Source organism: Sitophilus oryzae, unplaced genomic scaffold (genome assembly GCF_002938485.1).
Source record: "Sitophilus oryzae breed Bouriz unplaced genomic scaffold, Soryzae_2.0 scaffold_980_pilon_pilon, whole genome shotgun sequence".
NCBI lineage: Eukaryota > Metazoa > Arthropoda > Insecta > Coleoptera > Curculionidae > Sitophilus > Sitophilus oryzae.
In genome coordinates, this window is record NW_022147617.1 from 2,160,900 (window position 1) to 2,187,910 (window position 27,011).

The window sequence follows — 27,011 nt, forward strand, 5'->3', positions numbered from 1 at the left end:
CTCTCGAAACTTCTAATGCACACTCAGCCTGGGACACTCTGTATACCTGCGTACTGATTGTAAACGAAAGAATATGCTGTAAAGTGAATAAATCAGTTTAAGTGAAAATTTGCAGCACGTTGAACGAAAAAATAGTAGTAGGATTGCGTGGCATATCGTTGAAATGTTTTATAACAGAGTCTTAAGTTCTGCGGTTAGTTTTTGAGATATCAGTGTATGAAAGTAAGAAATATTTTTGAAAACTAGTAATTCTAAGTAGGTATCTCTTAGACAAAACATAATTTTGTGGTAAAGTTCCCAAATACACACCGGGGAAAGCAATGTTCCCCCTCCTATTCCTCGATATGTATTTTATATCTTCCATATTTTAGATCGGAGAGGTATTCCCAAGTGATACCTTTCAATTCGAAGTAATATTTTATAAAAGTTATAATAATTTAAAAATCTATTACCATTTTGGGCTATCAGGCCGTAGAAAATAATTAAAAGTAAAGAAAAGAATTGTTAAAACCGTGCTTAATGGTCCAAATAGATAGATGGATATATATTACCGATTACTCTGAATAAAAAGCGCAAAAATTATAAGGGGGTGCCCCTAAATAAATCAATTTTATTATTTCTGTGTTTAAGCAGTTGAATCAGTTAAGTCTTTATTAATGACGCTGAAAGAATATTTGAGGGCAATTTTTAAATGGGACTAGACAATAAATCTAAGATATTAATAAAAAATCGCACGATAAAACAAATAAAGTTGATTGGAAACATATCTTTTAATAGAATTAGCAAGAATACCTAACAAATTATATTTTTAAATTCGCAACAATAATTTAGGTAATCACTACTTTTGATTTTTAAATGGTACCGTCCGTATTTTTTACTTTATTTGATAGGAAATGACATTCTATATAGAATGACGTCATATGTCAAGTTTTGACATCTCCAATTCGAACTTATTTTTCCTTTCAAATGGAATGAGGGTGGCTCGTTAGAATATTTGGGAAAAGTATTTTTTACGAATAATTTGGTACCGCACATACTTGGTATTTGGAGTCAAATTGTCATTATCTTTATTGACATGGCACTCTGTATTGAAATTAAAAATACTATTTTTTAAGTGACTTAGTCATTATTATGTATTATATATCATTATATGTCATCTATTCTGAATGTCATTCTCTATCAAATAAAGTATAAAAATACCGAAAATATCAGTTAAAAATATTTTTTTTTGATATTCGGTAAAACAGTACGTAACTGAAACTAATCGAATACGTCAATCAATCATGGTTTATGTCATAATAATATACTAACACAACAAATCTTGTTTTTTATCTAAAAATAAAAAATATATATAGAGGTGCCAATCTAGAGCGCCACGTTGGCAAATATAAAGACAATTTCCTTGGAAATACCATGTGTGGTACCAAATTATTCGTAAAAATATGCGTTTTTCAAATATGCTAATAATGATCCACCCCCGTTCCATTTGAAAAAAAAATAAATATGATTAAAAATAGTACGACTTGGGCATCTTTTAACTGGGCAGAAAATGACACGAAAAACATTAGACAATCAAATATATTTATCCAAGGCTCCTTGAATAAAAATTACTGTTTTTAATACAGCGATGGCACTTGATTGAAATATAAAATAGGATTTTTTTACGAAAATATCAAAGTTGACATATGATATGTCATTCTCTTTAGAATGTAATTTTCTATCGAACAAAGTAAAAAAATACCGAGGGTGGCATTTACAAATGAAAATTTATAATTATAACTAACTATTAAGTAGTAATTTCCGATAAAACAGGAAGTGACCGGAAACAACTAAACACGCCAATCAATCCTAATTTGTCATATACTAACATACCAAATATCGTTTTCTTATCTGAATAAATAAAAAAGTTATAGGGGTGAGCTACTTTTAAGGAGCACCTGGTATATAAGGTATATTGAGTAAGTTGTTGAATTTCTGAAAGGTTATAATTTACATACATATTTGTATATGATTCGAAACTTTTGTAAAAGATTTATACCAATAAGTAAATTAAAATTTAATTTAATCTCCCTGTCATATTTAGGCATGACTCATGCACTTCTGTATTTCTGCAACTACGTGGTGGTGTAACAAGCTGACGCAGTTAGCAACAGGGAAGCCCAGTTATTGATCCAGAGAGTCCCTTCTACAACAAAAGCTTCCCTAACCATCGACACGACGCTCTGCATTGCATCTGGAAAAGCCGGTATGTCCCGCGTACTGATTGATATTACGTCATTCAAAAGAAATCTGAAAAGGATGTTGGATATTGCGGACCGGTATTTCGAACATAGAACGCCAGGGATGATAATATAGAATTAAACCGAATTTATTTAATTTTAAACCAATACAATTTGTGGTTGGTCTAGAATATTTCTGCATGTCTATTAATTATTATTATCAATCATATCGTTAATTATAATAATGTAATGTACATACCACCTATACAATAGAAAAAAAAATGGCATCAATGTCGGCTGGGGAATGACAATCGACGATAATTTTGGCGAGGTCAAGCCGTCGTTTACTTGGCCGTACACTTTTAAATGGCGTAGATTAGAATTAGAAAATTTTTTTTGGAAATATATTTGTTTATTTGTAAACGTTCTAATTAATCTAAGCTAGATAGGTATAGGAAACCCTAATATAGTTTAAAGGAGCATTTGAATCTGTTTCGATTTATTTAAAAGAATACAGGGTGTTGTATTTGAAAGTTTTTATGTAAAATATATATTTAAAATAGACCCGCAATTTTCGACATTCCTCTATACATTAAACGAATCAATCAAGTTTTTCAGTAAAGTTTATTTCTCTGGCTTAAAAGTGAGCACAAGAATTAATATTGGAAAGCAATTGACAATTTTTTTTTGACAGGGTGTTGACAATTTCTTTTATTATAGCATGCATAAATATATCTTTAAATATCTCAAAAATTAAAACTTCTAAACATATTTAACCCTTATAATAAATGTCTTATTTTGTGTCCAAGGATCCAAATATGAAATAAAATACCGGGTGTTCCATAAGAAAAAATATAACTTTGGTGTGGATCTTAGTTATGACATGCCCTGTACAGGGTGGGTCAAATTCGACGCTTTTAAATGGAAACACCCTTTTCTGTAGGAGATAGACAAAAACTAATATCGGTGTATAGAGCTCAATTTTTGTCAAAAACATGATGGCGAAAACCGCATATCGATATCTGTTACCGTTTCGGAGTTACGGGGTGTTTTTCAAAAATATGCATTTTTAACATATCGCCGTAATTCGTAATAAAATATGTTCAACATATCAACCGTCTTTTGTTATGGACAGACGGGGCAGTTTTTGAACATTTCTCGCGGAATTCATTAACTCAGTAGGGGTGAAAGATATCCTCTCATAACTGCTAAGTATTTCTAATTCTTGTCTAGATTATACGGAAGAATAAGGAACCTTTATTCTTTCGCAAATATATCCATAGGATTAGATCCATGGGCACTAAAGTCAGGCGGTCTCGACGGCCAACAGCTGGGATCTTGGTTAGCTATTCAATTATTCTTGAAATTGGCTGCAAAAATTTGCTGATAACTTCAGCGTTCAGAGCCGGTGCGTCGTCTTGCTGGAAAAATATGTTTTCGAGTTCCATTAGATGTATATCATCAATAAGGGGTCCAAAGCCTACTAGTTAAAAGTGGCGAACTTTTAAAAATTCTGTATTTCGAAGGGGATTATAATAAAATATCAAGTGTGCTATATTTTTGGAAAGGTAATTTTAAATTCTTTTCAGTTAATTAAAAATATAGAGGGTGTCCCAAATAAAAAATCAATTTTTCTGTTGATAACTCTTAAATTATTAATTTTAAAAAAGTTATACTTAAACCAGTAAATTCTACGTAAAAAGGTGCTTTGGAAATGTTTTCATAGAAATACAAAATTTTCCATAGCAAAAAAGTTACAGCGATTTGTTAAAAATGCACATTTTTGAAAAACACCCCGTAACTCCGAAACGATAACAAATATTGATATGCGGTTTTCGCCATCATGTTTTTGATGAAAATTGAGCTCCAGACACCGATATTAGTTTTCGTCTATCTCCTATAGAAAAGGGTGTTTCCATTTAAAAGCATCGAATTTGATCCACCCTGTACATTTCAAAATAATTTTAAATTATGCACATTGCCTTCCGAGATATTCCTTAAAAATATTTTGTTTCTACATTTTTCCGTTTTAGTATAATCAACCGAGGCGAATGAGGTGTGCCATCCTGTATGTAAAATGTGAAATAAAAACATGTGATTGACTTGCCGGTTACTTTGGTATAGTTCATTTTAAAGTAAAGAATAAAAATACTAATTAACTTTATAATCTATCACTTATATTATTTTCCACTAACAATGTGAGTGATAGATTACAAAGTTAATTAGTGTTTTTATTCATTACCTTGAAAACAAACAGCCGGGGTGCTATTTAAAATTCTTGTCTGGAACTTACTTCTGCATGGTTAAACCGAAAATTAAAAACTTCAACTTCTTATTTTCAGAGTCATATTCTAATTAGTCCCCACGGCAAAACTTTATTCTTTCTAGCAGTTAGTATATATTTTATTGTGTTTAGATCGAATTCAGATTTAGATAGTAATAACATTAGTATAATTATTGAGGCTGTATGTTTGACGTATGTTAGTGACATTACAGGCGAGACATAAAAAGTAATTTTTATTCCGAATAAAACATGCTATTGTTTTTCAAACATCACAAATAATTTTTGGGTTAATCGCGTCGCAAAAATTAATACTTTTGTCACGTTTTGAAAAAGAATATTTTTTGCAAAGTGCATCAAGTATCGATACAAAGTTAGATGTCTTTGGTTGGAGCCTTTAATGTTACAACAGAAAATTACCACCAGTCTATTACAATATACACGAATATGTTTAATTTTAACTAAGTATATAGATGTATATTTCGCTAACAACCACTAGATGATCAAAAGTATACAGGGTGATTCACGACACTGGTGCGTTAGGAGTTTATGGAAAACTGGTGATGGAATTTTTTAATAATTTGAATTTTTATAAAAAGGCACTTGCTTGCTTGAGATCTAAATATTTTTCAGAGTTTTAGCGTTAATAATATATATATATATATATATTTATTAAATCGACGGAGTCAGACCCGGTACGTTGAAGATAGGCCGTCAGACCCGGGGTATAACGGACGAAAAATGTTCAAGCGATGCCTTCAGGCCCTGATGCTGGACCGTTTAATTTGTCCCATTTATATAAAAAATAGAGGTTTATTCGTTTTCGCCAGACCCACGACGTTGCCGCTTTTAATTCTCAAATATTTATATTAGAATTAGACGAACGGACCTTTTGACGCGGTAATTGATCATATATAGATTTATTAAACCGCTTATACGAGCCCAAAAACTACGTTGCTTCATTGGGCTCAGACCCGATTTCTCGACATTTCAGGCCCGGGTCGGGTCTGAGAGTAATGATTTCAGTGGTTATCGTCTAGAACGGTTTCCCCACTTCCCCTGACCAAATTTCAGCTGGGCCTGAAAAATGGTTTTATGTTTTTATATACGATTGGGGGTACACCGGTATTGTCACGAGCAGCGCCACCTTCGACATTAGTATAAGTGTATAAGCCGATTTACGTTGAATCGATGTATTCAGACCCAAGAATAAGCAGCTTACGGTAAAGCAAACTATTAAAGGGAAACGAAGATATAGCCGTGTTATATTTGGTAGAAAACAAAATACTCTTCAATTAGAATATTAAGAAATTCAGACGAAAAAAATGAAAAGAAGTATTCTTTTAAAATTATTCCTACTAGTTTCATTTAAAAATATCAATAATTTACGGTCTAATCTTTTTTTTTTTGAATTGCTGTCATCACCGGATTTGTAGAAGTAACTAAACTTTTATTGTCGAAACCGGTCGTTCGGCTAATAAATATTAGAAACAAAATTATTTCGATCGGCGGGTCAAAAATTGTACGAGTACCTAAAAATTTATTTCGATGCTATGATTTCGTTGTAGAAGTAACTAAATTTTTTTTCATCTAAATCGATCAGCGCGTCGTGTCAAAGAATTGTAGGAGTAACTACAAATTTATTTCGATGCTGTGATTTCGCTGTAGAAGTACCTAAAATTTTTTCGTCTAAATCGATCGTCGTGTCAAAAAATTGTACGATTACCTAGAAATTTATTTCGATACTATGACTTCGTTGTAGAAGTATTTAAAAATTATTTTCATTTAAATCGATCGTCGTATACCGGGTGCGTCTCAAAAGTTGCTTACCCCTACAACTTTTTTATTTTGTCAGATAAAAAAACGAGTTTTGGTATGTTTTTGTTATTAAAATGATAACATAAATTAGGATTGATTGACGTATTCAATTGTTTTTGGTCACTTCCTGTTTCACCGGAAATGACTGCAACTTTTGATTTTTAAATGACACCCCCGGTATGTTTTTACATTATTCGATAGAAAATCACACTCTGAATAGAATGGCATATCATAATATGTCAATTTTTGACATTTTCACATATGATTTATTTGTAACATGCGGTTCATAATGACAATTTGACTCGAGTACCAAATTGTGGTACCAAATTATTCGTAGAAAAATGCTTTTTCCAAATATGCTATCGAGCCACCTTTGTTCCGTTTGAAAAAATTGAGATATGATTAAAAATTCGATTTTGATATCTTATAACGGGCCCGGACAAGACACGAAAATCATTAGACTATCAAATCTATTTTTCCAAGGCTCCTTGATTAAAAATTAGTGTTTTTAACACATCCATGGCACTCTATAATAGATAGAAATTTAAAATAAGATTTTTTAAGCAAAAATGTCAAAAGTTGACATATTATGATATATTATTCTATTCAGAGTGTCATTTTCTATCGAATAATGTAAAAACATACCGGGGGTGTCATTTAATAATCAAAAGTTGTAGTCGTTTCCGGTGAAACTGGAAGTGACCAAAAACAATTGAATACGTCAATCAATTCCAATTTATGTCATATACTAACATACCAAATCTCGTTTTTTTTATCCAAAAAAAATAAATAAAAAAGTTATAGCGGTGGACCACTTTTGAGACGCACCCAGTATAAAATGACAGCAACCTTCATTTCATAGCCATCGCTGACGCTGATTTTTTTTTCGATTATACGGTAGCTAATCAGTACAATAATTAATTTTATTAGATTACTACGTTCACTAAGATCTAAAATAGTAATTTTAGTGTAACAAAAATGTTGATTGCTACAAGTAATAACGTTGTATATTCAGTTTACAGCTGGATGCTATCTACCAACACCATATAAATATGACAAACACGTTCTATGGTTGCATCTCTATACTTAAAAATGCTTTTTCCAAATATGCTAACGAGCCTCCCTTGTTCCGTTCGGAAAAATTGAGATATGATTAAAAACACGATTTGGGCATCTTATAAGAACAGGCCCGGACAAGACACGAAAATCATTAGATTATCAAATCCCTATATTTCCAAGGCTCCTTTGATTAAAAATTAGTGTTTTTTAACACAGCCATGGCACTCTTAGATTGAAATTTAAAATACAATTTTTTAAGCGAGAATGTCAAAAGTTGACATATGATATGTCATTCGATTCATAGTGTCATTTTTCTATCTCAAATAATGCAAAAAACTATACCGGGGGTGTCATTTAAAAAATCAAAAGTTGTAGTCATTTCCGATAAAAGTAGGAGTGACCAAAAGCAATTGAATACGTCAATAATTCTAATTTATGTCATATACTTACATACCAAAATCTCGTTTTTTATCTAAAAAATTAAAAGTTATAGCGGTGAGCCACTTTTGAGACGCACCCGGTATAAAATGACAGCAATCTTCATTTCATGCCACCGCTGACGCCGTTTTTTTTCGATTATATGATAGTTAATCAGTACAATAATTAATTTTATTACATTACTACGTTCACTAAGATCTAAAATAGTAATTTTAGTGTAACAAAAATGTTGATTGCTACAGTAATACGTTGTATATATTCAGTTTACGGTTGGATGCTATTTACCAACACCATATAAATATGACAAACACGTTCTATGGTTGCATCTCTATAATATGTTCTATATTCTATCTATGTTTACTTACTATGTATTCGAAAACTTAATTTGAGTAATATATGGTAGTATAATATTATTAATATTAATATTCATTAATCGCAATATGAATGAGAATAGTGCTTTCTTTTAATCACAATTCTAATAAATTGAACTTGAAAGTATGTGTCCCAGAAAAGTAGGTGGTTCCCAGACTATACAAATAAGGAATTCCCAGAAGTTCATGCTTTTAAACCTACACACTTTTTTACTACTTTACTGCTATACGAATTTTATTTAAATTTAAATGATTACATTACACTTTTAAACATTTTTGTTTACAGTTTCATCCAAACTCAACTCATAGATTAGACTTTAAATTATTTATATTTTTGTGACGGGGATTCGTTACAATTATTTTGTTGGGTGTCAGACCATAAACTTTATGATAAAACTCGAAGAATTTCAACAAAACACTTTTATTAATAAACTTCACGTTTCCGTGACAAATCAAATCATATGTTTTTCTACCTACTGTCCCTCGCTCTTTTTATAATGGACTCGTCAAGCCGTCCGAGAGGGGCCCTATAATAATAATAGTTCTCTGTTACAATTTTAAATAAAACTTGTAGAAACAATCTTAAAAATTACTTACTACCTATTTTGATTTTTTTCGTCCGAATCTCTTAATATTCTAAATGAATACACTTTACTTATTAGATAAGTATACACATGGCATATATTATATGATTCCAAAAAACGGCGTCAAATTACCTTTGAAATGACACTTGTCAGAATCGATCGTCGTGTCAAAAAATTGTACGAGTATCTAAAGTTTTTTTCATCTAAATCGATCACCGTGTCAAAAAATTGTACGAGTACCTAAAAATGTATTTCGTGCTATGATTTCGTTACAGAAGTACCTAAAGATTTTTTTCATCTAAATCGATCGATGGGTCAAAAATTGTACCTAGAAATTTACGTAGAAGTACCTAAAAATGTTTTTCGCCTCAGAAAACAGATCGTCGTATCAAAGAATTGTACGAGTACCTAGAAATTTATTTCGGTACTATGATTTCGTTGTAGTAGTACCTAAAAATTTTTTCGTTTAAATCGGTCGTCGTATTTGTGTTTAGACATTATTCGATATAAAATTACACTCTGAGGGTGCATCCATTTTCTATCTTCCAAAACGACGTAACGGCGTAACGACCTTGAATCGATTTCGAGTAATTCTATTGGCTGAAATTTTTGACAGATGAATTTGACAGATAAAATTTATGACAGATGAATTTTTCAGCCAACAGAATTACTGAAATCTATTCAAGGTCATTACGCCGTTACGCCGATACACCGTTTTAAGGATAGTGTGGATGCAATCAATAGAAATGAATGTCATCATAATATGTCAATTTTTGACATTTTCGCATATGGTTATACATATACAGAAGTACCTAAAGTTTTTTTTCATCTTAACCGATCATCGTGTCGAAAAATTGTACGAGTACCCAAAAATTTATTTCGGTACTATGATTTCGTTGTAGTAGTAGCTAAAATTTTTTTTCGTCTAAATTGATCGTCGTTTGAAAGAATTGTACGAGTACCTAAAAATTTATTTCGTGCTATGATTACGTTATAGAAGTACCTAAAGATTTTTTTCATCTAAATCGATCGACGGTCAAAGAATTGTACGAGTACCTAAAGATTTATTTCGGTGGTATGATTTCATTGTCGAAGTAATTACATCAAAATAATTACGATCATCGTATATATGATAGTGACTGTACGATAAGGCCGTTTGTATGATATTTCTCCCTCACAGGAAAAGTTTAAACAAAAAGGTACCGTATAGATCGAAAAAAGCGGCGTCCAGTTGGCTTGGAAATGACGATCGATGACATTCACCATATAATTTTACATATAAAATGACAGCAGTTTTCATTTCATAGCCATCGCTGACGCCGTTTTTTTTTCGATCATAAATATGATAGAATTCAGTTATTTCCAATAATTAATTTTATTGCATTATTTCGTTCAGTAAGATCTAAAATAGTAATTTCAGTGAAACAAAAATTTTGACGGCTTTTTTGCTACACACTACAGTAATACGTTGTATATTCAGTTTACGGCTGGATGCTATCTACCAACACCATGTAAATATGACAAACACGTTTTATGGTTGCATCTCTATAATATGTTGTATCTTCTATGTTTACTTTGTATTCGAAAATTTAATTAGTGTAATATTTGATAATATAATATTCTTATTATTCGTTGATTGCAATATGAATGAAAATAGTGATTTGTTTTAATCACAGTTCTAATAATTTAAACTTGAAAATATGGGGTTCCCAGAAAAGTAGGTGGTTCCCAGCCTCTACAAATAGGGAATTTCCAGAAATTAATGCTTTTAAACCTAAACTTTTTTCCTACTTTACTGCTACATGAATTTTATCAGACGCAGAAAATTTAAATTATTACATTTATACTTTTAAAAATTTTGTTTACAGTCTCATCCAAACTCAACTCGCCAGATTAGACCTTATATTATTTATATTTTTAAATAAAACTAGTAGAAACAATCTTTAAAGAATGCTTATTTTAATTTTTTTGTCTGAATTTCTTAATATTCTAAATGAGCATCTTTTTTCTACCCGTCTTGCCCACAGTGCAAATTTTTAAATTGCCGCCCTCATATCTGTATGTAATAAAAAAATAAGTTAAAATAATTCTTTATAACAAAATAGAAAAAAGGTTAATGATAAATACACACATACCCTATGATTCCAAAACACGGCGTCAAATTACGTTAGAAATGACAGTCGTCGGAATCGATCGTCGTGTCAAAAAATTGTACTAGTACCTAAATATTTATATCGATACTACGATATCGTAGAAGTAACTAAATTTTTTTTTGTCGGAATCGATAGTCGTGTCAAAAAATTGTACGAGTATCTAAAATTTTAATTCGATGCTATGATTTCGTAGAAGTAGTAAAACTTTTTTTCTTTTAAAGTATAAAGATAATAAACCATCATTCCATCATCACTTAGTAAACACTTACAAAATCTACTAAACGAAATTGATAATGCCAGTGTAACTTGATTATGCTTATTACAAAGAAATTTCAGATAAAAACGCTTTCGTACAGATGCATTTATAAGACAGAATATATCTAATACTAACAATAAGTACAATAATATTCACTATAGCAGAAATGCACCGTTTTCACTTCTGCACTGTGATCATTTACCGCGTCAAAAGGTCCGTTCGTCTAATTCTAATATAAATATTTGAGAATTAAAAGCGGCAACGTCGTGGGTCTGGCGAAAACGAATAAACGTCTATTTTTTATATAAGTGGGACAAATTAAACGGTCCAGCATCAGGGCCTGAAGGCATCGCTTGAACATTTTCGTCCGTTATACCCCGGGTCTCTGACGGCCTATCTTCAAGCATGCCAGGGTCTGACTCCGTCGATTTAATAAATATATATATATATATATATTATTAACGCTAAAACTCTGAAAAATATTTAGATCTCAAGCAAGCAAGTGCCTTTTTTATAAAAATTCAAATTATTAAAAAAATTCCATCACCAGTTTTCCATAAACTCTAACGCACCAGTGTCGTGAATCACCCCATATGCTTTTGATCATCTAGTGGTTGTTGGCAAAATATACATCTATATACTTAGTTAAAATTAAACATATTCGTGTATATATGAATATAGACTGGTGGTAATTTTCTGTTGTAACATTAAAGGCTCCAACCAAGACATCTAACTTTGTATCGATACTTGATGCACTTTGCAAAAAATATTCTTTTTCAAAACGTGACCGAAAGTATTAATTTTTGCGACGCGATTAACCCAAAAATTATTTGTGATGTTTGAAAAACAACATGTTTTATTCGGAATAAAAAATTATTTTTATATATATATATATATATATATATATATATATATATATATATATATATATATATATATATATATATATATATATATATATATATATATATATATATATATATATATATAAATGATCATAATCCAGTATACTGTTACATTTTTGGCATACTACTTTCATTTTAATATAACTTTTTTACTATCCTATATCTATAACAGCTTTTAAAATAAAAATTAAAAACATGACAGAGTACAGTAACTGATTGGATATCGGAAACACGTAGGTATTTTATCGGAAACACGTAGAAGTCTTATTTTGAAATATTTTTCAACGTGAAATTTTTTGAATAGTTTTTTTTTTGTGATTACTGATAATTAAACGGTATAAAAATTACTAACATAAAACTTTTTTATTGAGTATATTTTGGAAATTATGAAAATTATACCGGGTTATTCACGATTGATTATAGTGTTGCTGCTTCATTTTAAAAATAGTAGTATCTTTGCGCTTTTAAATGCGACATCCGGTATATTACGTAGGTTGCCTTTTAAGTTTTACTAGTGATGGGAAAAACTCGATGGGAGTACTCGAGTTTCAAGCGATATCAATAATCGAGCAATAGCTCGATCGAAATTTCGCTCATGTATTTAAAGATACGGTTTTTCGCCCGTCGCTTGTTGTACTCGTAACGCCAAGCAGTAAGTTGAGTGCACAGAGCAGATATTTTCTTTCGGTGATGAATAGCAAGCGTCGAAGTAATTCGCTTGATTTAGTTTTATTTTAAAGCATTGTCGATGTAGGTCGTAAAAAGGTTTGTCACTCAGATACAGAAACGGATAATGTCGTATAAATTTGCTACCTGCAATGTATGTAATTCGCTCGGCTTTTTATCCGAGTATTTCACATTAAAATCAGTTTCAATTTATTTCATTCTAAGCTTGCCTTTGATTAACCGTAACTCGTCACTTGCATCGCTCGTTCATAATCGAGCAATGTTGGTTATTTCAATAATCGAGTTGGTGAGAAAAAGCATCAGATATTAGCCGTTCATATTTATTAATTACTCATTTCCATGCGTATTCACGATTTATCGCCTAATGACTTTCTTCTTGCCTCACTTTCAAACAAAAGATGCTGCGGATTTTTTATCACCTCAAGAAGCTGTTGAAGACTTTAAAATCATGTTTCTACGATATATCAGCTTCAGAATGGAAAAATGTTTCCAGAATTGGTTTGAGCGTATGCAAACATGTATAGACCTATATTAAGGACGAATATTTCGAAAAAGTAATAAAACACTTTGTTTCGAACCTGCTCGTTTCTGTTTCACTTTTCTAAAACTTAAAAAGGCAACCCACGTATCAATTTTTGAAACTACTATTTCTTATAATTTTTTTGTTATACAGGGTGAGTCTTAATTAAGTGCAAATATTTTTAGGGGTAGTATATTTCGACCCCAAAACGTCTATGAGGTTTTTAAGGAAAAAAAATAAAATTTTGGATTATTTAAATTTTTTAAACTTTTAATTAAAAAACATAATATCTTCATAATATGGCAACATAGGTAGTAGATTAAATTTATAAGAAAGGACCCAGAAAAGAGACCAATGCTTGTCAAAATTTAAGCCAAAGATATTTTTTTAATTTTGAAGTAAAATATCTCAGTTATTTTGGACTTGGTAAATTGTATAATTTTGAAACACGGTAAGAGAAAAAGATGTTTCTTTTATCGATATCTAACCAGCCCTGAAAATATTTGCACTTATTTAAGACTCTGTATTTCCTTATACCTATTTCTAATAGTTTCTGAGATAAAATAAAATAATATATATAATTTTTATATACCTTTCAATTTTAGTAGTAGAGCCCTCGGTAGAAATATTTAAAATTAATAATTTTATTTTTATAGTTTCATTTCAGAATTTCATTTCCGTGACAATTTTGGAATTTAGCAAAGAAAAGCTGAACTGATACGTAGTTATAAAGTTTGAATATTTGTTCTTGGACACGATTTTTTTTTAAGCCAAACAATAATTATAATCAATTATTACATTTTAAACAGCTTTACTGAAGAAACTGAAAAGTTTAGGTATAGGAACACGCTTTATCCGTTGAAAAGCAATTTTATTAGTCTTGAATTTTTAAATAATATATATGTATTGGAGGCAGATGCCGATTCGGCCTATGTCGAGAAATAATTAGACATGTGGCAATTTGTCCATACTAAACTTGCCAGATGCGAGCAACTTCATGTGGTTATAAATAGTGCTTTATAGTAACTTCTTTGCGGAGGTTAATCTTTTTTTGGTATAATATAACAACAAAAGATTAACACCCTCCGCATAGAAGTTGAAACCAATGCAATCAAAACTCTTCCGCGTAACTTTGTGGATATAGGTAGGTATTTAATTATAATCGCCATATATGTCTGATTATTTCGGACATAGGCCGAATTCGGCATGTGTCTCCAACATATACAAAATTTAATTTAGAATAAAATAAATAATTGAGCAATTTTATAATAAACGGTAATAAATATATTTTTGATCTCCCTGTGTGATATCCAATCAGTTACTGTACTCTGTCATGTTTTTAATTTTTATTTTAAAAGCTGTTATAGATATAGGATAGTAAAAAAGTTATATTAGTAGGGAAGTAGTAGTCGAGATGTTGTAATGGGTATACTGGATTATGATCATTTATATATATATATATATATATATATATATATAGTTGTTGTTATATATATATATATATATATATATATAAATGATCATAATCCAGTATACTGTTACATTTTGCATACTACTTTCATTTTAATATGATGATGTGATTCACGACACTGGTGCGTTAGGAGTTTATGGAAAACTGGTGATGGAATTTTTTAATAATTTGAATTTTTATAAAAAGGCACTTGCTTGCTTGAGATCTAAATATTTTTCAGAGTTTTAGCGTTAATAATATAGAGACATATATGGCGATTATAATTAAATACCTACCTATATCCACAAAGTTACGCGGAAGAGTTTTGATTGCATTGGTTTCAACTTCTATGCGGAGGGTGTTAATCTTTTGTTGTTATATTATACCAAAAAAAGATTAACCCCCTCCGCAAAGAAGTTATATAAAGACTATTTATAACCATGAAGTTGCACGCATCTGGCAAGTTTAGTATGGACAAATTGCCACATGTCTAATTATTTCGGACATAGGCCGAATTCGGCATCTGCCTCCAATACATATATTATTTAAAAATTCAAGACTAATAAAATTGCTTTTCAACGATAAAGCGTGTTCCTATACCTAAACTTTTCAGTTTCTTCAGTAAAGCTGTTTAAAATGTAATAATTCGATTATAATTATTGCTTCGGTTTAAAAAAAATCGTGTCCAGAACAAATATTCAAACTTTATAACTACGTATCAGTTCAGCCTTTTCTTTGCTAAATTTCCAAAATTGTCACGGAAATGAAATCTTGAAATGAAACTATAAAAATAAAATTATTAATTTTTAAATAGCTCTACCGAGGGCTCTACTACTAAAATTCGAAAGGTATATAAAAATTATATATATTATTTTATTTTTATCTCAGAAACTATTAGAAATAGGTATAAGGAAATACAGAGTCTTAAATAAGTGCAAATATTTTCAGGGCTGGTTAGATATCGATAAAAGAAACATCTTTTCTCTTTACCGTGTTTCAAAATTATACAATTTACCAAGTCCAAAATAACTGAGATATTTTACTTCAAAAATTAAAAAAAATATCTTTGGCTTAAATTTTGACAAGCATTGGTTCTTTTCTGGGGTTCCTTTCTTATAAATTTAATCTACTACCTATGTTGCCATATTATGAAGATATTATGTTTTTTAATTAAAAGTTTAAAAAAATTTAAATAATTCAAAATTTTATTTTTTTTTCCTTAAAAAACCTCATAGACGCGTTTTTGGGGTCGAAATATACTACCCCTAAAATATTTGCACTTAATTAAGACTCACCCTGTATAACAAAAAAAAATTATAAGAAATAGTAGTTTTCAAAAATTCGATACGTGGGTTGCCTTTTAAGTTTTTAGAAAAAGTGAAACAGAAACGAGCAGGTTCGAAACAAATTGTTTTATTACTTTTCGAAATATCCGTCCTTAATATAGGTCTATACATGTTTGCATACGCTCAAACCAATTCTGGAAACATTTTTTCCATTCTGAAGCTGATATCGTAGAAACATGATTTTTAAAGTCTTCAACAGCTTCTTGAGGTGATAAAAATAGCTGTCCGCGCATCTTTTGTTTGAAAGTGGGGAACAAGAAAAAGTCATTAGGCGATAAATCGGGTGAATACGGGAAATGAGTAATTAATAACATGAAGACATTAATTCGATGTTTTTCTCACTCAACTCGATTATTGAAATAACCAACATTGCTCGATTATGAACGAGCGATGCAAGTGACGAGTTACGAGCGACAAAGGCAAGCTAGAATGAAATAAATTGAAATCCGATTTTAATGTGAAATACTCGATAAAAAGCCGAGCGAATTACATACATTGCAGGTAGCAAATTTATACGACATTATCCGTTTCGTATCTGAGTGACAAAACTTTACGACCTACATCGACAATGCTTTAAAATAAACTAAATCAAGCGAATTACTCGACGCTTGCTATTTGCCATTCATCACCGAAAGAAAATATCTGCTCTGTGCACTCAACTTACTGCTTGGCGTTACGAGTACAACAAGCGACGGGCGAAAAACCGTATCTTTAAATACGAGCGAAATTTCGATCGAGCTATTGCTCGATTATTGATATCGCTTGAAACTCGAGTACTCCCATCGAGTTTTTCCCATCACTAGTAAAAACTTAAAAGGCAACCTACGTAATATACCGGATGTCGCATTTAAAAGCGCAAAGATACTACTATTTTTAAAATGAAGCAGCAACACTATAATCAATCGTGAATAACCCGGTATAATTTTCATAATTTCCAAAATATACTCAATAAAAAAGTTTTATGTTAGTAATTTTTATACCGTTTAATTATCAGTAATCACAAAAAAAAACTATTCAAAAAATTTCACGTTGAAAAATATTTCAAAATAAGACTTCTACGTGTTTCCGATAAAATACGTATTTGATTTTTATTTTCAACGACAAATTGTATTTAACGCTTGCAGATTGAAACGTTAACTAACTAAAAAACTGATCAAATCTTCGTGGCTCGCAGACGATTTCCTGAGGAAATGGGAAAGCCTTTCTAATATGACCCAATTTGATTTTCTTCACGGTGGCGGAAAATTATTTGAAAAGTGAGTGTTTATCTATATAGGCATTGGATTGGACTATTAGATTGTGTTTCTGGTAAAACGTCGTTAAGATACTACTTCCTGTACAACACATAGTTAACATATAATTAATTATGTAAATTATCATATATACAACAGGGCAATACGGATGTGTGTGGATGTTGCAGCGATAACAGAAAAAATAAAGAAGTAATGGGACGCAAAAATCTTATTAGGTACAGTATGTGTATTTTTCTTAATAATGAAATTTAACGAAAACATTATTTATTATAATCTAAAAAAAATATACAGGGTGTCCCAGGTTGAGCGTTCATTAGAAGTTTTTAGAGAACTACAATAATTTCTACATTTTTGTTTGACGAGATCTACCGGAATTACTGGAAGTTGACAGCAACTTTCTTATTTTAAATAGGTACCTCCAATTTTATTACACAACTAAATTCTCTGTACAATTTTATGAATTTTAATATCAAACACTCTGTACCTGACATTAACCGTTTTTGAGAAAAAAAATATTAAAAATTTTTGGAGAAAAAAACTGCCTGTCAATAAAATGTATATAGCCTAAACGTCAAATTTAGTGTTTACCACGGCCATAGCTGTGATAGAATTCTTCGTCTTAAATAAATGCAAATATTTTCAGGGCTGGTAGATCTGGATAAAAGAAACATATTTTCTCTTTACCGGTTTTCAAATAAATCCAAAATAACCAAGTTATTTTACTTTGAAAATTAAAAAAATATATTTTTGCTAAAATAAGATATATAATTGCTAATAAGAGTCGCCATATTATCATGAAATTATACTTTTTAACTAAAAACTAAAAAAATTTCCAAAAAAAAATTCAAAAAATTATAAATTTTCAATTTTTTTTCGCGAAAAAACCTCATAATCGTGTTTCTGGGGTCAAAATATAAAAATATTTGCACTTATTTAAGACTCACTCTGTATATCTGGCCGTGTCAAAGTGTGACACTTTGTTAAAAATCAGTACGGTATATTAGTAATAATATCAACTAGGTATTATAGATAAAAAGCGAAAATACATAATATTTGATAGGTAGGTATTTTGATTTCCATGCAAATGTTCGTACGTCGGCATGCTGGGTATTAATAGACTGTATCCTTAGGGAAGGTTAGGTACAAAAAATACAATACAAAAAAAAATACAATTCCGTCATTTTCTGCGTAAAAATTGTATCATAATAAAAATCGTTACGAGCACCGTTAGAACAATATTTAGAATAAAAATAGTCAATACATGTCATTATTGAGAAAATTAAATATATGTTGAATGGATATGACTGAAATGAATTTGGTATCTTTCTATTTTTTTTTAAATTAATCATAAATTTCTCTTCGAAAAAAATTTTCTTCGAGAAAATTATGATAGCCTAATTTGGATTCCAGTCTAATAACTATTAGCCAACATGTTTAATTTATGTCATTGATGTATTGATAATTTGGATTCCAAATATCTCGAGAACCATTACTCGGTAGCGATTTTTACGAAGAAAGCTTTTTTACGTAAAAAAAAAACGTCTTAAATGTATATTTTTTTAGTAGTAGCTTATACGGACGAAAAGTTATTACTCTAGAAACCACATCTTAACCATACTGACATCAAAATCAAATTTCTCATGTGAAACTCTCAGACACAAATTTACATCAATTTCACAAACGAACTTTTTTACTTATTTTTATTTACAATAATTACATATAACCGTTATCAACACCGTCTTCGATGTGCCTTCGCTGGAGGAGCACCTAAATTAAGCACGCCCCAACGTTGCCATTAATACAAATATTCAATGGTCGTCTCGCACCAGTAATAACATGGCTGTCGATGTTGCTAAATTTCACGTACATCCCCTGATACATAACAGAGAAACACGAAATAAAACAAACGAAAATGTTTAAACCAATGCAATCAAAAGTGGGTGCTTTGGTTTCATTTAGTGTTTCCCGAAGTGGCAACGTCAGAGCTTGATTAATTTAGTGGCTCCTCTTCGAGGGCCGAATTAGAGAAAGTAAGTGTTTATGCGTTGACCGCAGAACGATTGGTGTCTCCACCGTACAGCACTTGAGACGTAAGGGAAAATGAAATCAGCCTTGTCGCGAATTCGCCCATTAGATTGCGTATCTCCCCAATTCTTTCAATCGTAGATATAACGTAGTTCTTCGTTTCAGCAGGTGTTTCTATTTTCTGATTCAAATTTTTACAAAAATGGTCACATTTGTATATGTAAGCAACCGTCAGAAGTTTGCTAAAAAATACGTATTAGTTAACTTTTAACTTGTATAAATAGGAAAGTTCAACATTTTCGGTATTTTAAAGTTATTAAATATGATCAATATCAATATACCTATTCATAAATGAAATTGAAATGTAGATAGTTAAAACTATCTAAAATATATAACTACGGAATAATACGGAAACCATCTAAACAGATGAGAAAAGCACTGCAAGTTAGAAGCTTTCTTTTACCATACAAAACTTAAGCGCTTTACGAACCTTAGACGGATTAAGAAAGTTTGCAGGGTTTCTCCTGTTTCCATATGTAACAGAACTTAGTAATCTCACGTGAAACTTTTGAAATAATAAATTAGTTACTGAAATATTTATTTGTCTGAGTAGTTTACAAAATATTAGACACCTAAGTTCCCTCTCTTGATGTATAAGATTAGACCCTATTTTATAAAGATATAATATATTTCAAAGAGTCATCGTAGAATTTTAACGTATCCCAATGTTGTTAAATTAAATCTTTTTTATTGTTTTGTGAGATTTTTTTTCAGTAATATTGTACAGATATTACGTGTTGGTTATCGTGATGATATCCTTAAGATTAATGGTGGTTTAACAATATCTATTAAATACATATACAGGGTGGTCCGAACTGTACTCCGGAAACTTCCGCAGCATTTTCTGAGATAAAGATAAGTAAAAAAGTTCGTATAAATGTATAAATGCTTAGGTTCGAAGATACAGGGTGTAGAAGTCTCATTTTATTTCGATTTTTTCCAAATAATTTCTGAAGTAACGTCAATATTTGGATGAAAATTGATATCTAGGAGTTTTTTGACATGATAAATTTTATTTTGATGTCAATATAACTCCTATTTGTATGGGGTGTCACCTACATGTGTTCTAACTGTTTGAAGAGTAATAACTTTTCGTCCGTACCTGTATAAAACTACTGAATGTAAAAATATACATTTCCGTGATTTTCCACGTAAAAAATGTCTTTTGGTAAAAATCTCTACGAGCAACCGTTCTCAATATGTTTAGAATGGAAGTAGACAATACATGTCATTATTAACAAAAAATAAACATTTTGAGTGATTGAGTAGATATTTGACTGAAACGATAAACTTGGAAACTTTTTATTTTTTTAAATTCGAAAAAACGATAAAATGATAAAACAGTTTCTGTTGAATTTTTGCGACAAAAACATTTCAAATTTATGATTTCAGTCTAATAATTATTTAGTCAACATGTTTAATTTATGTCAATGATGACAGATATTGATAATTTCGATTTCAAATATCTCAAGTTGTGATTCGAGAGTCTGTCACTCGTAGTGATTTTTACGAAGAGACCTTTTTGCGTAAAAAATGTCTCTTGGTAAAAATCGCTACGAGCAACCGTTCTCAAGATATTTAGAATGGAAATTGTCAACACATGTCATTATCAACAGAAAATAAACATGTTGAGTAGATAGTTATTTGACTGAAATAATAAATTTGGAAACTTTTTATTTTTTTAAATTAATCGTAAATTTTTCTTCGAAAAAATGTCGATAAAACAGTTTCCGTTGAAATTTTGGCACAAAAATAGTTCAAATTTACGATTTCAATCTAATAACTATTTAGTCAACATGTTTAATTTATGTCAATGATGACAGGAATTGACAATTTAGATTCCAAATATCCCGAGAACCATTACTCGTAATGATCTTTACGAAGAGACCTTTTTTATGTAAAAAACGTCGTAAATATATATATTTTTACCCAGTAGTTTTATACAGGTACGGACTAAAATTGTTACTCTTCAAACCAGTTAAAAAATATGTAGGTGGCGCCCTCTACAAGTAGGAATCATATTGACATTAAAATCAAATTTCCCATGTCAAAAAAACTCCCACACACCGATTTTCATCCAAATATTGACGTTACTTCAGAAATTATTTGGAAAAAATCGAAATAAAAGTGAAACTTCTACACCCTGTATCTCGGAAACTAAGCATTATATTTTTTTAAAATTCATTACTTGGGTTAAAAGTTAAAAATTATGTATTGCAAAATTTATGCAAAAGTCAAAATTTCCTTTTTCAAAATAAACGATTTAATTAGCAGCTAAAATACACACCGTGGTATGCAGATGTTTTCTATTGTTAATTGTTTAAATATATTAAATTAGGAACTCGAATTCAACAAGAAGTCTTCGTGATTCATAAATTATCCACCAATCCAACACAATGGTTTTACGACACAATTAATCTACGTGGGCTTTACCCTTCTCAACCTAAAAAGAATTTCTAATTGAGATTTTTTAATTATTCAATATGCTAATGAGTCGGCCCTTTTAGTGAGGAACAAAAGAGGCTATATAACTCACCGAGGACTATTCATCTGTCTCAATATGAATATAGGTACTAACAATGCCATGGTTTATGTATTCCCTGTCCTTGCTCCTTAAGATATAAAATGACATCCGTAATATTCGTTCATATCTCTTAATTAAATTTTTGGTCGTCGAATAAATCTAACCATCAAAATTATATGTTGAGGAATAGTCCTACTGATTAAGTCTAATGAAATAATAAGTATAAACATAGTCGTTTTGACTTTTGCTATTTTCGTCTCTACGTATGATAATTAAGACTTTCACCCTCTTAGAATTCGAGTTTCGAAAAATCCCTTCTTATCGCACCCCTACACCCTAAAGTCAATATATTTTTCAAAAATCAGCTTTTTACGTCAAGCGCTTTAAGCAGGATCGTGATAAATCAATGACCAGATTTTTCGAAACACCCTGTATACATTTTTAAAAAATCTTAAAATATGTAAAAAAATAAAATAAAATATATGTGTTTAAGCGTTTTTTCGGATACTTGACCGTTTTTAAATAAAAAATATTGTAATATTTGAGGGGTGGTTTCACCCTCTTGGAACTGGAATTTCGAAAAATCCCTTCTTATCGAACCTCTACACCTTAGAATCAACCTGTATGCCAAAATTGAGCTTCTTACGTTGAGTGGTTTGAGCTCAACTCTGGTTTGGATCGTGATTAATCAGTATGTCAGTCACTTAAGGATTTTATATATTAGTATAGATTTCTTATTATTACAGTTGAGGGTTGGAACCTTTGGTGTTACACAGCAAAATAAAAACACTAAATCACCATAATACACCAAAACACTTCTACTTTTACACTGGACGCGCGTTTCGCTAACCATGTTAGCATCATCAGCAGATGATCATAAACTGAAAAAAAGTTTATGATCATCCAAACCAAACCAAACTGTTTTTCAGTTTATGATCATCTGTTTATGATGCTAACATGGTTAGAGAAACGCGTGTCCAGTGTAAAAGTAAAAGTGTTTTGGTGTATTGTGGTGATTTAGTGTTTTTATTTTGCTGTGTAACACCAAAGGTTCCAACCCTCAACTGTACCAAACCAAACCAAACCTAAACAAACAAATCAACAATTTTTAATATTGCTTGTATCTATAGTATTATATTGTTTGAATCTATTATTATATTGTATATGTTGCGGTTAAAGTCCGATATGTCCGGTTAATGTTTGGGTTTGATTTTGTTTTTGGATGTCTTGTGTGTTATTCTTGAGATTAACCGGGTAATGTCGATATTAACCAAATATCGGACCTGCAACCAATATAAATTTGTGGCGCCAAATTATTCGTAAAAAATTCTTTTTCCAAATATGCTAATGAGCCACACCCATTCCATTTGAAAAAATTGAGTCATGATTAAAAATACGATTTGGGCTTCTTTTAACCGGCGAAAAGAGACACCAAAAACATTAGACGATCAAATCTATTTTTCCAAAGTTTCTTGAATAAAAGTTAAGGGTTTTAACACAGTCGTGACACTCTAGATTGAAACTTAAAATGCTATTTTTTGTGTTTCGTTTGCACATCAAAAATTGACATATTATTATGATATGTCATTCTATCTAAGTAAAAAAATACCGAGGGTACCATTTAAAAATCAAAACTTGGAGTCGTTTCCTGTGAAACAGGAAGTGACAGTGGAAAATAATAATTGTACACGTCAATCAATCCCGTTTTATATCATATACTAACATACCAAATTCCATTTTCTTATCTGAAAAAATAAAAAAAGTTATAGGGGCGAGCTACTTTTGAAAAACACCCGGTATGCAATAGAAATAAATATAACTTAGAAATATAAATGTATATAGGTTTTTATCATATCATTTACATAAAATCTTTATGTAAAGTAAATTGTATTTAAAATAAGATAGATTGTGAGTATTTATTTTTATCAAGATAGCGTCTAAGATGGGTATTTTTATAAATCTATATCCATATGGCTCTAAATTTGTAATAAACTATTTGTGCGTTTATTATCTTCATAATTCCGGACAATAATACCAATGATGATTCATAAAAAGCAACTTAAAATTTGACGGTTGTGTATTAGGTATGCTTATTATTTATAACTGTTTCCTATACAAGGATAATTTTAGTATAATAAACGAATTTTCTTACCTTAATTTGATAAGAATTTAATTTATTCTTTGGGAGTGTGTTGAATGAACTGAAGTCTAGACGACGAGTAAAAATTCCATTAGCTCCACCAGTCAGCCTGAAAAAAAAATAGAAAAGTTTAATAAAGTAAAATACACTGTAAATAAAAATATATTGTAAAGATACCCATATTTGAATACCACGTTTAAATTAATTTGCTTATAGACAAATGAATATGAATAATACTTCAGATCTTGCATGGCGGTGTCCAGTTTAGTAACTATAAATATACAGCTAAACCAAGAAAATATGTGACATAAACTTAAGTAACTAAATTATCAGCAAAATAAAAACACTAAATCACCACAATACACCAAAACAGCAGATAAACTCAATAGTAATAGTAGTTTATAATCATCTGCTGATGATGCTAACATGGTTAGCGAAACGCGCGTCCAGTGTAAAAGTAAAAGTGTTTTGGTGTATTGTGGTGATTTAGTGTTTTTATTTTGCTGTGTAACACCAAAGGTTCCAACCCTCAACTGTAATAACTAAATTATACTAACGAACTTTTTACTACACCCATTCGTGTTATTAACAGCACAAACTTAATGAAAGAAAATGAATTAAAATAAATTAGTACAAGTCTCGGTACAAGTACATAAAAAAAGATTACTAAGAAATTTCTACAGCCATAATATTAATGTCCATTCTGTATATTTTCAGTAAATAATGCTTCTTATACTCGAGTTTAGTGAGTTAAATTAGGGGTTATGCTATAAACGAGATTTAGTATGTTAGTAAGTATATGAAATAAATTAGGCATATTGACATATTCAATTGTTTTTGGTCACTTCCTCTTTCACCGTAAATGACTAAATTTTTTTATTTTTAATGACACCCTCAGTATTCTTTTACTTCATTCAATATAACATGGCACTCTGAATAGAATGACATATCATATGTCTACTTTTGACATTTTGGCATATGGTTTATTTGAAATTGTAACATGCGGTTCATAACGACAATAATTTGACTCGAAATACCAAGTGTGTGGTACCAAAATTATTCGTAAAAATGTTTTTTCCAAATATGTTAATGAGCAACTCTTGTTCCATTTGGAAACATTGAGATATGATTAAAAATACGATTTGGGCATCTATTTTAATCGGCCATGACAAGACACGAAAAATATTAGACGATCAAATCTATTTTTCCAATAAGGCTCCTTGATTAAAAATTAGTGTTTTTAAAACAGCCAAAAAATTGAAATTTAAAGTAAGATTTTTTAAGGGAGAATGTCCAAAAGTTGACATGATATGTCATTCCATTCAAAGTGTCATTTTCTATCGAATAAAGTAAAAAAATACCGAGAGTGCCATTGAAAAATCAAAAGTTGTAGTTATGTCCAGTGAAACAGGAAATGACCACTGAATACGCCAATCAATCCTAATTTATGTCGTATACTAACCTAACAAATCTCGTTATTTTATCTGAAAATTTAAAAAAGTTATAGGGATGAGCCACTTTTCAGACACGCCCGGTGTAAAAAATAAAGTATTTTATTGTGAAAAAAAAATATGTTAAAAAATTAAATTCAGTAAAATAAGATAGGTAAACACGTTGAAAAAAATAATAAGTGAATATTGTAAACAAGTTGTTTTGAATGTACACACCCAACTGTTATTAACAATTTGCGGATTGCAAAAATAACCATTAAGTCTGGAATCGGATATTTGAATTATTTAACTCTTTGTGTGTATGCGACTATTTGCCACCGATCTATATTATGTTATTTATTCAATCGGCTGCAAAACAGCACAAGGTTTGTTATACATTTTGCGTAGTGGCCTTGGCAGTGACTGCCGAACCACAAAATGAATGCAACAAAACACCAGAAAATTCGGAGTTAGTCAGCACGCAATGTATATTTAAACATACTTTGTTATTTAACAGGGAAATACCAATCTTTAGAATATATCTCCTTTAAATTGTCACACGACACACGAACAAAAGCAAAATACTTTATTATTGCAATTAATGTTATTTATCTGAAAATATATGTTCGAAGTGACTTGGCCGAACCCAATGATGACGGCTCTGCATTTCAATAATCATACTCCGCTATGACTCCTCCGTCGCGCGTCGCGTCGCTCCATTAGTGATTGCCAGCTAAACTCCTTTCAATACTTTGTTTTAAAAAATGGAGGAACCAATGTGCAGGACGTAATTGTAATAACAATTACGTCCTGCACATACAGTCTATATACCTATGTGACTTCGTTGCTGTCTCCGTGTGTTGGATAGAGACGTGAATATCTGTAAGTGGTAGCGAGTAGGCCCAGACACTCAATGGTAATTCTATAGAACTACAAATTTAGTTTCTTCCGCATCGCCAGACGGCGCAAAAGTACAGGTTTCTAATTTATATATGAAGATGGCCTCTGTGTTGACCACCGTCTATGGTTTAGTTGCAGTCTGGTCGACAAAATGTTGGTGATCCGTCAAGCTATTTCTAAGTCATTATTTAAGTAATTATTAATTCAGATTTTTCTGGTTTGTCTAAAAGTTCGGTGATTTGTGTTTATAGTTTGTGTTTTTATTAGTTTGTTTATTCCTGTGTTTTTTATATATTTACAGTAGCTTATCATTTTCGTGTTATGCCGGGTCCAGACCAAGCAGACAAAACAGGGATAAGACATAAACATTCGTGTTTTACGACAAAGTTGTGACAAATCCAATGCATTTCTGCGACATTTTTGTTTCAAAATTTGGAGACTTTTCAATGTCCCGTCTCGAGTCGGTAAAGATCAAAGTGTCTATGTTTTGTTTGTATCTTTCGCAACAAGTTGTCGGCGCAGAGTGGATGGCGTGTGCTGCCAACAGTTAATTAATTTTTTTACCAAACACATTTTTGACATTTTGACATTT

At 30.7% G+C, this 27,011-nt stretch overlaps 1 protein-coding gene across 1 annotated transcript in view; it reads right to left on the bottom strand.

Moving 5' to 3' along the window:
• LOC115891258 (headcase protein) overlaps nucleotides 1–27,011 on the bottom strand; it is a 169,661-nt gene that overhangs the window by 61,272 nt on the left and 81,378 nt on the right. Inside the window, exon 4 of the mRNA XM_030911686.1 lies at nucleotides 24,102–24,198. Within this exon, the coding sequence (XP_030767546.1) occupies nucleotides 24,102–24,198 (97 nt within the window). The remainder of the gene's footprint in view (nucleotides 1–24,101; nucleotides 24,199–27,011) is intronic.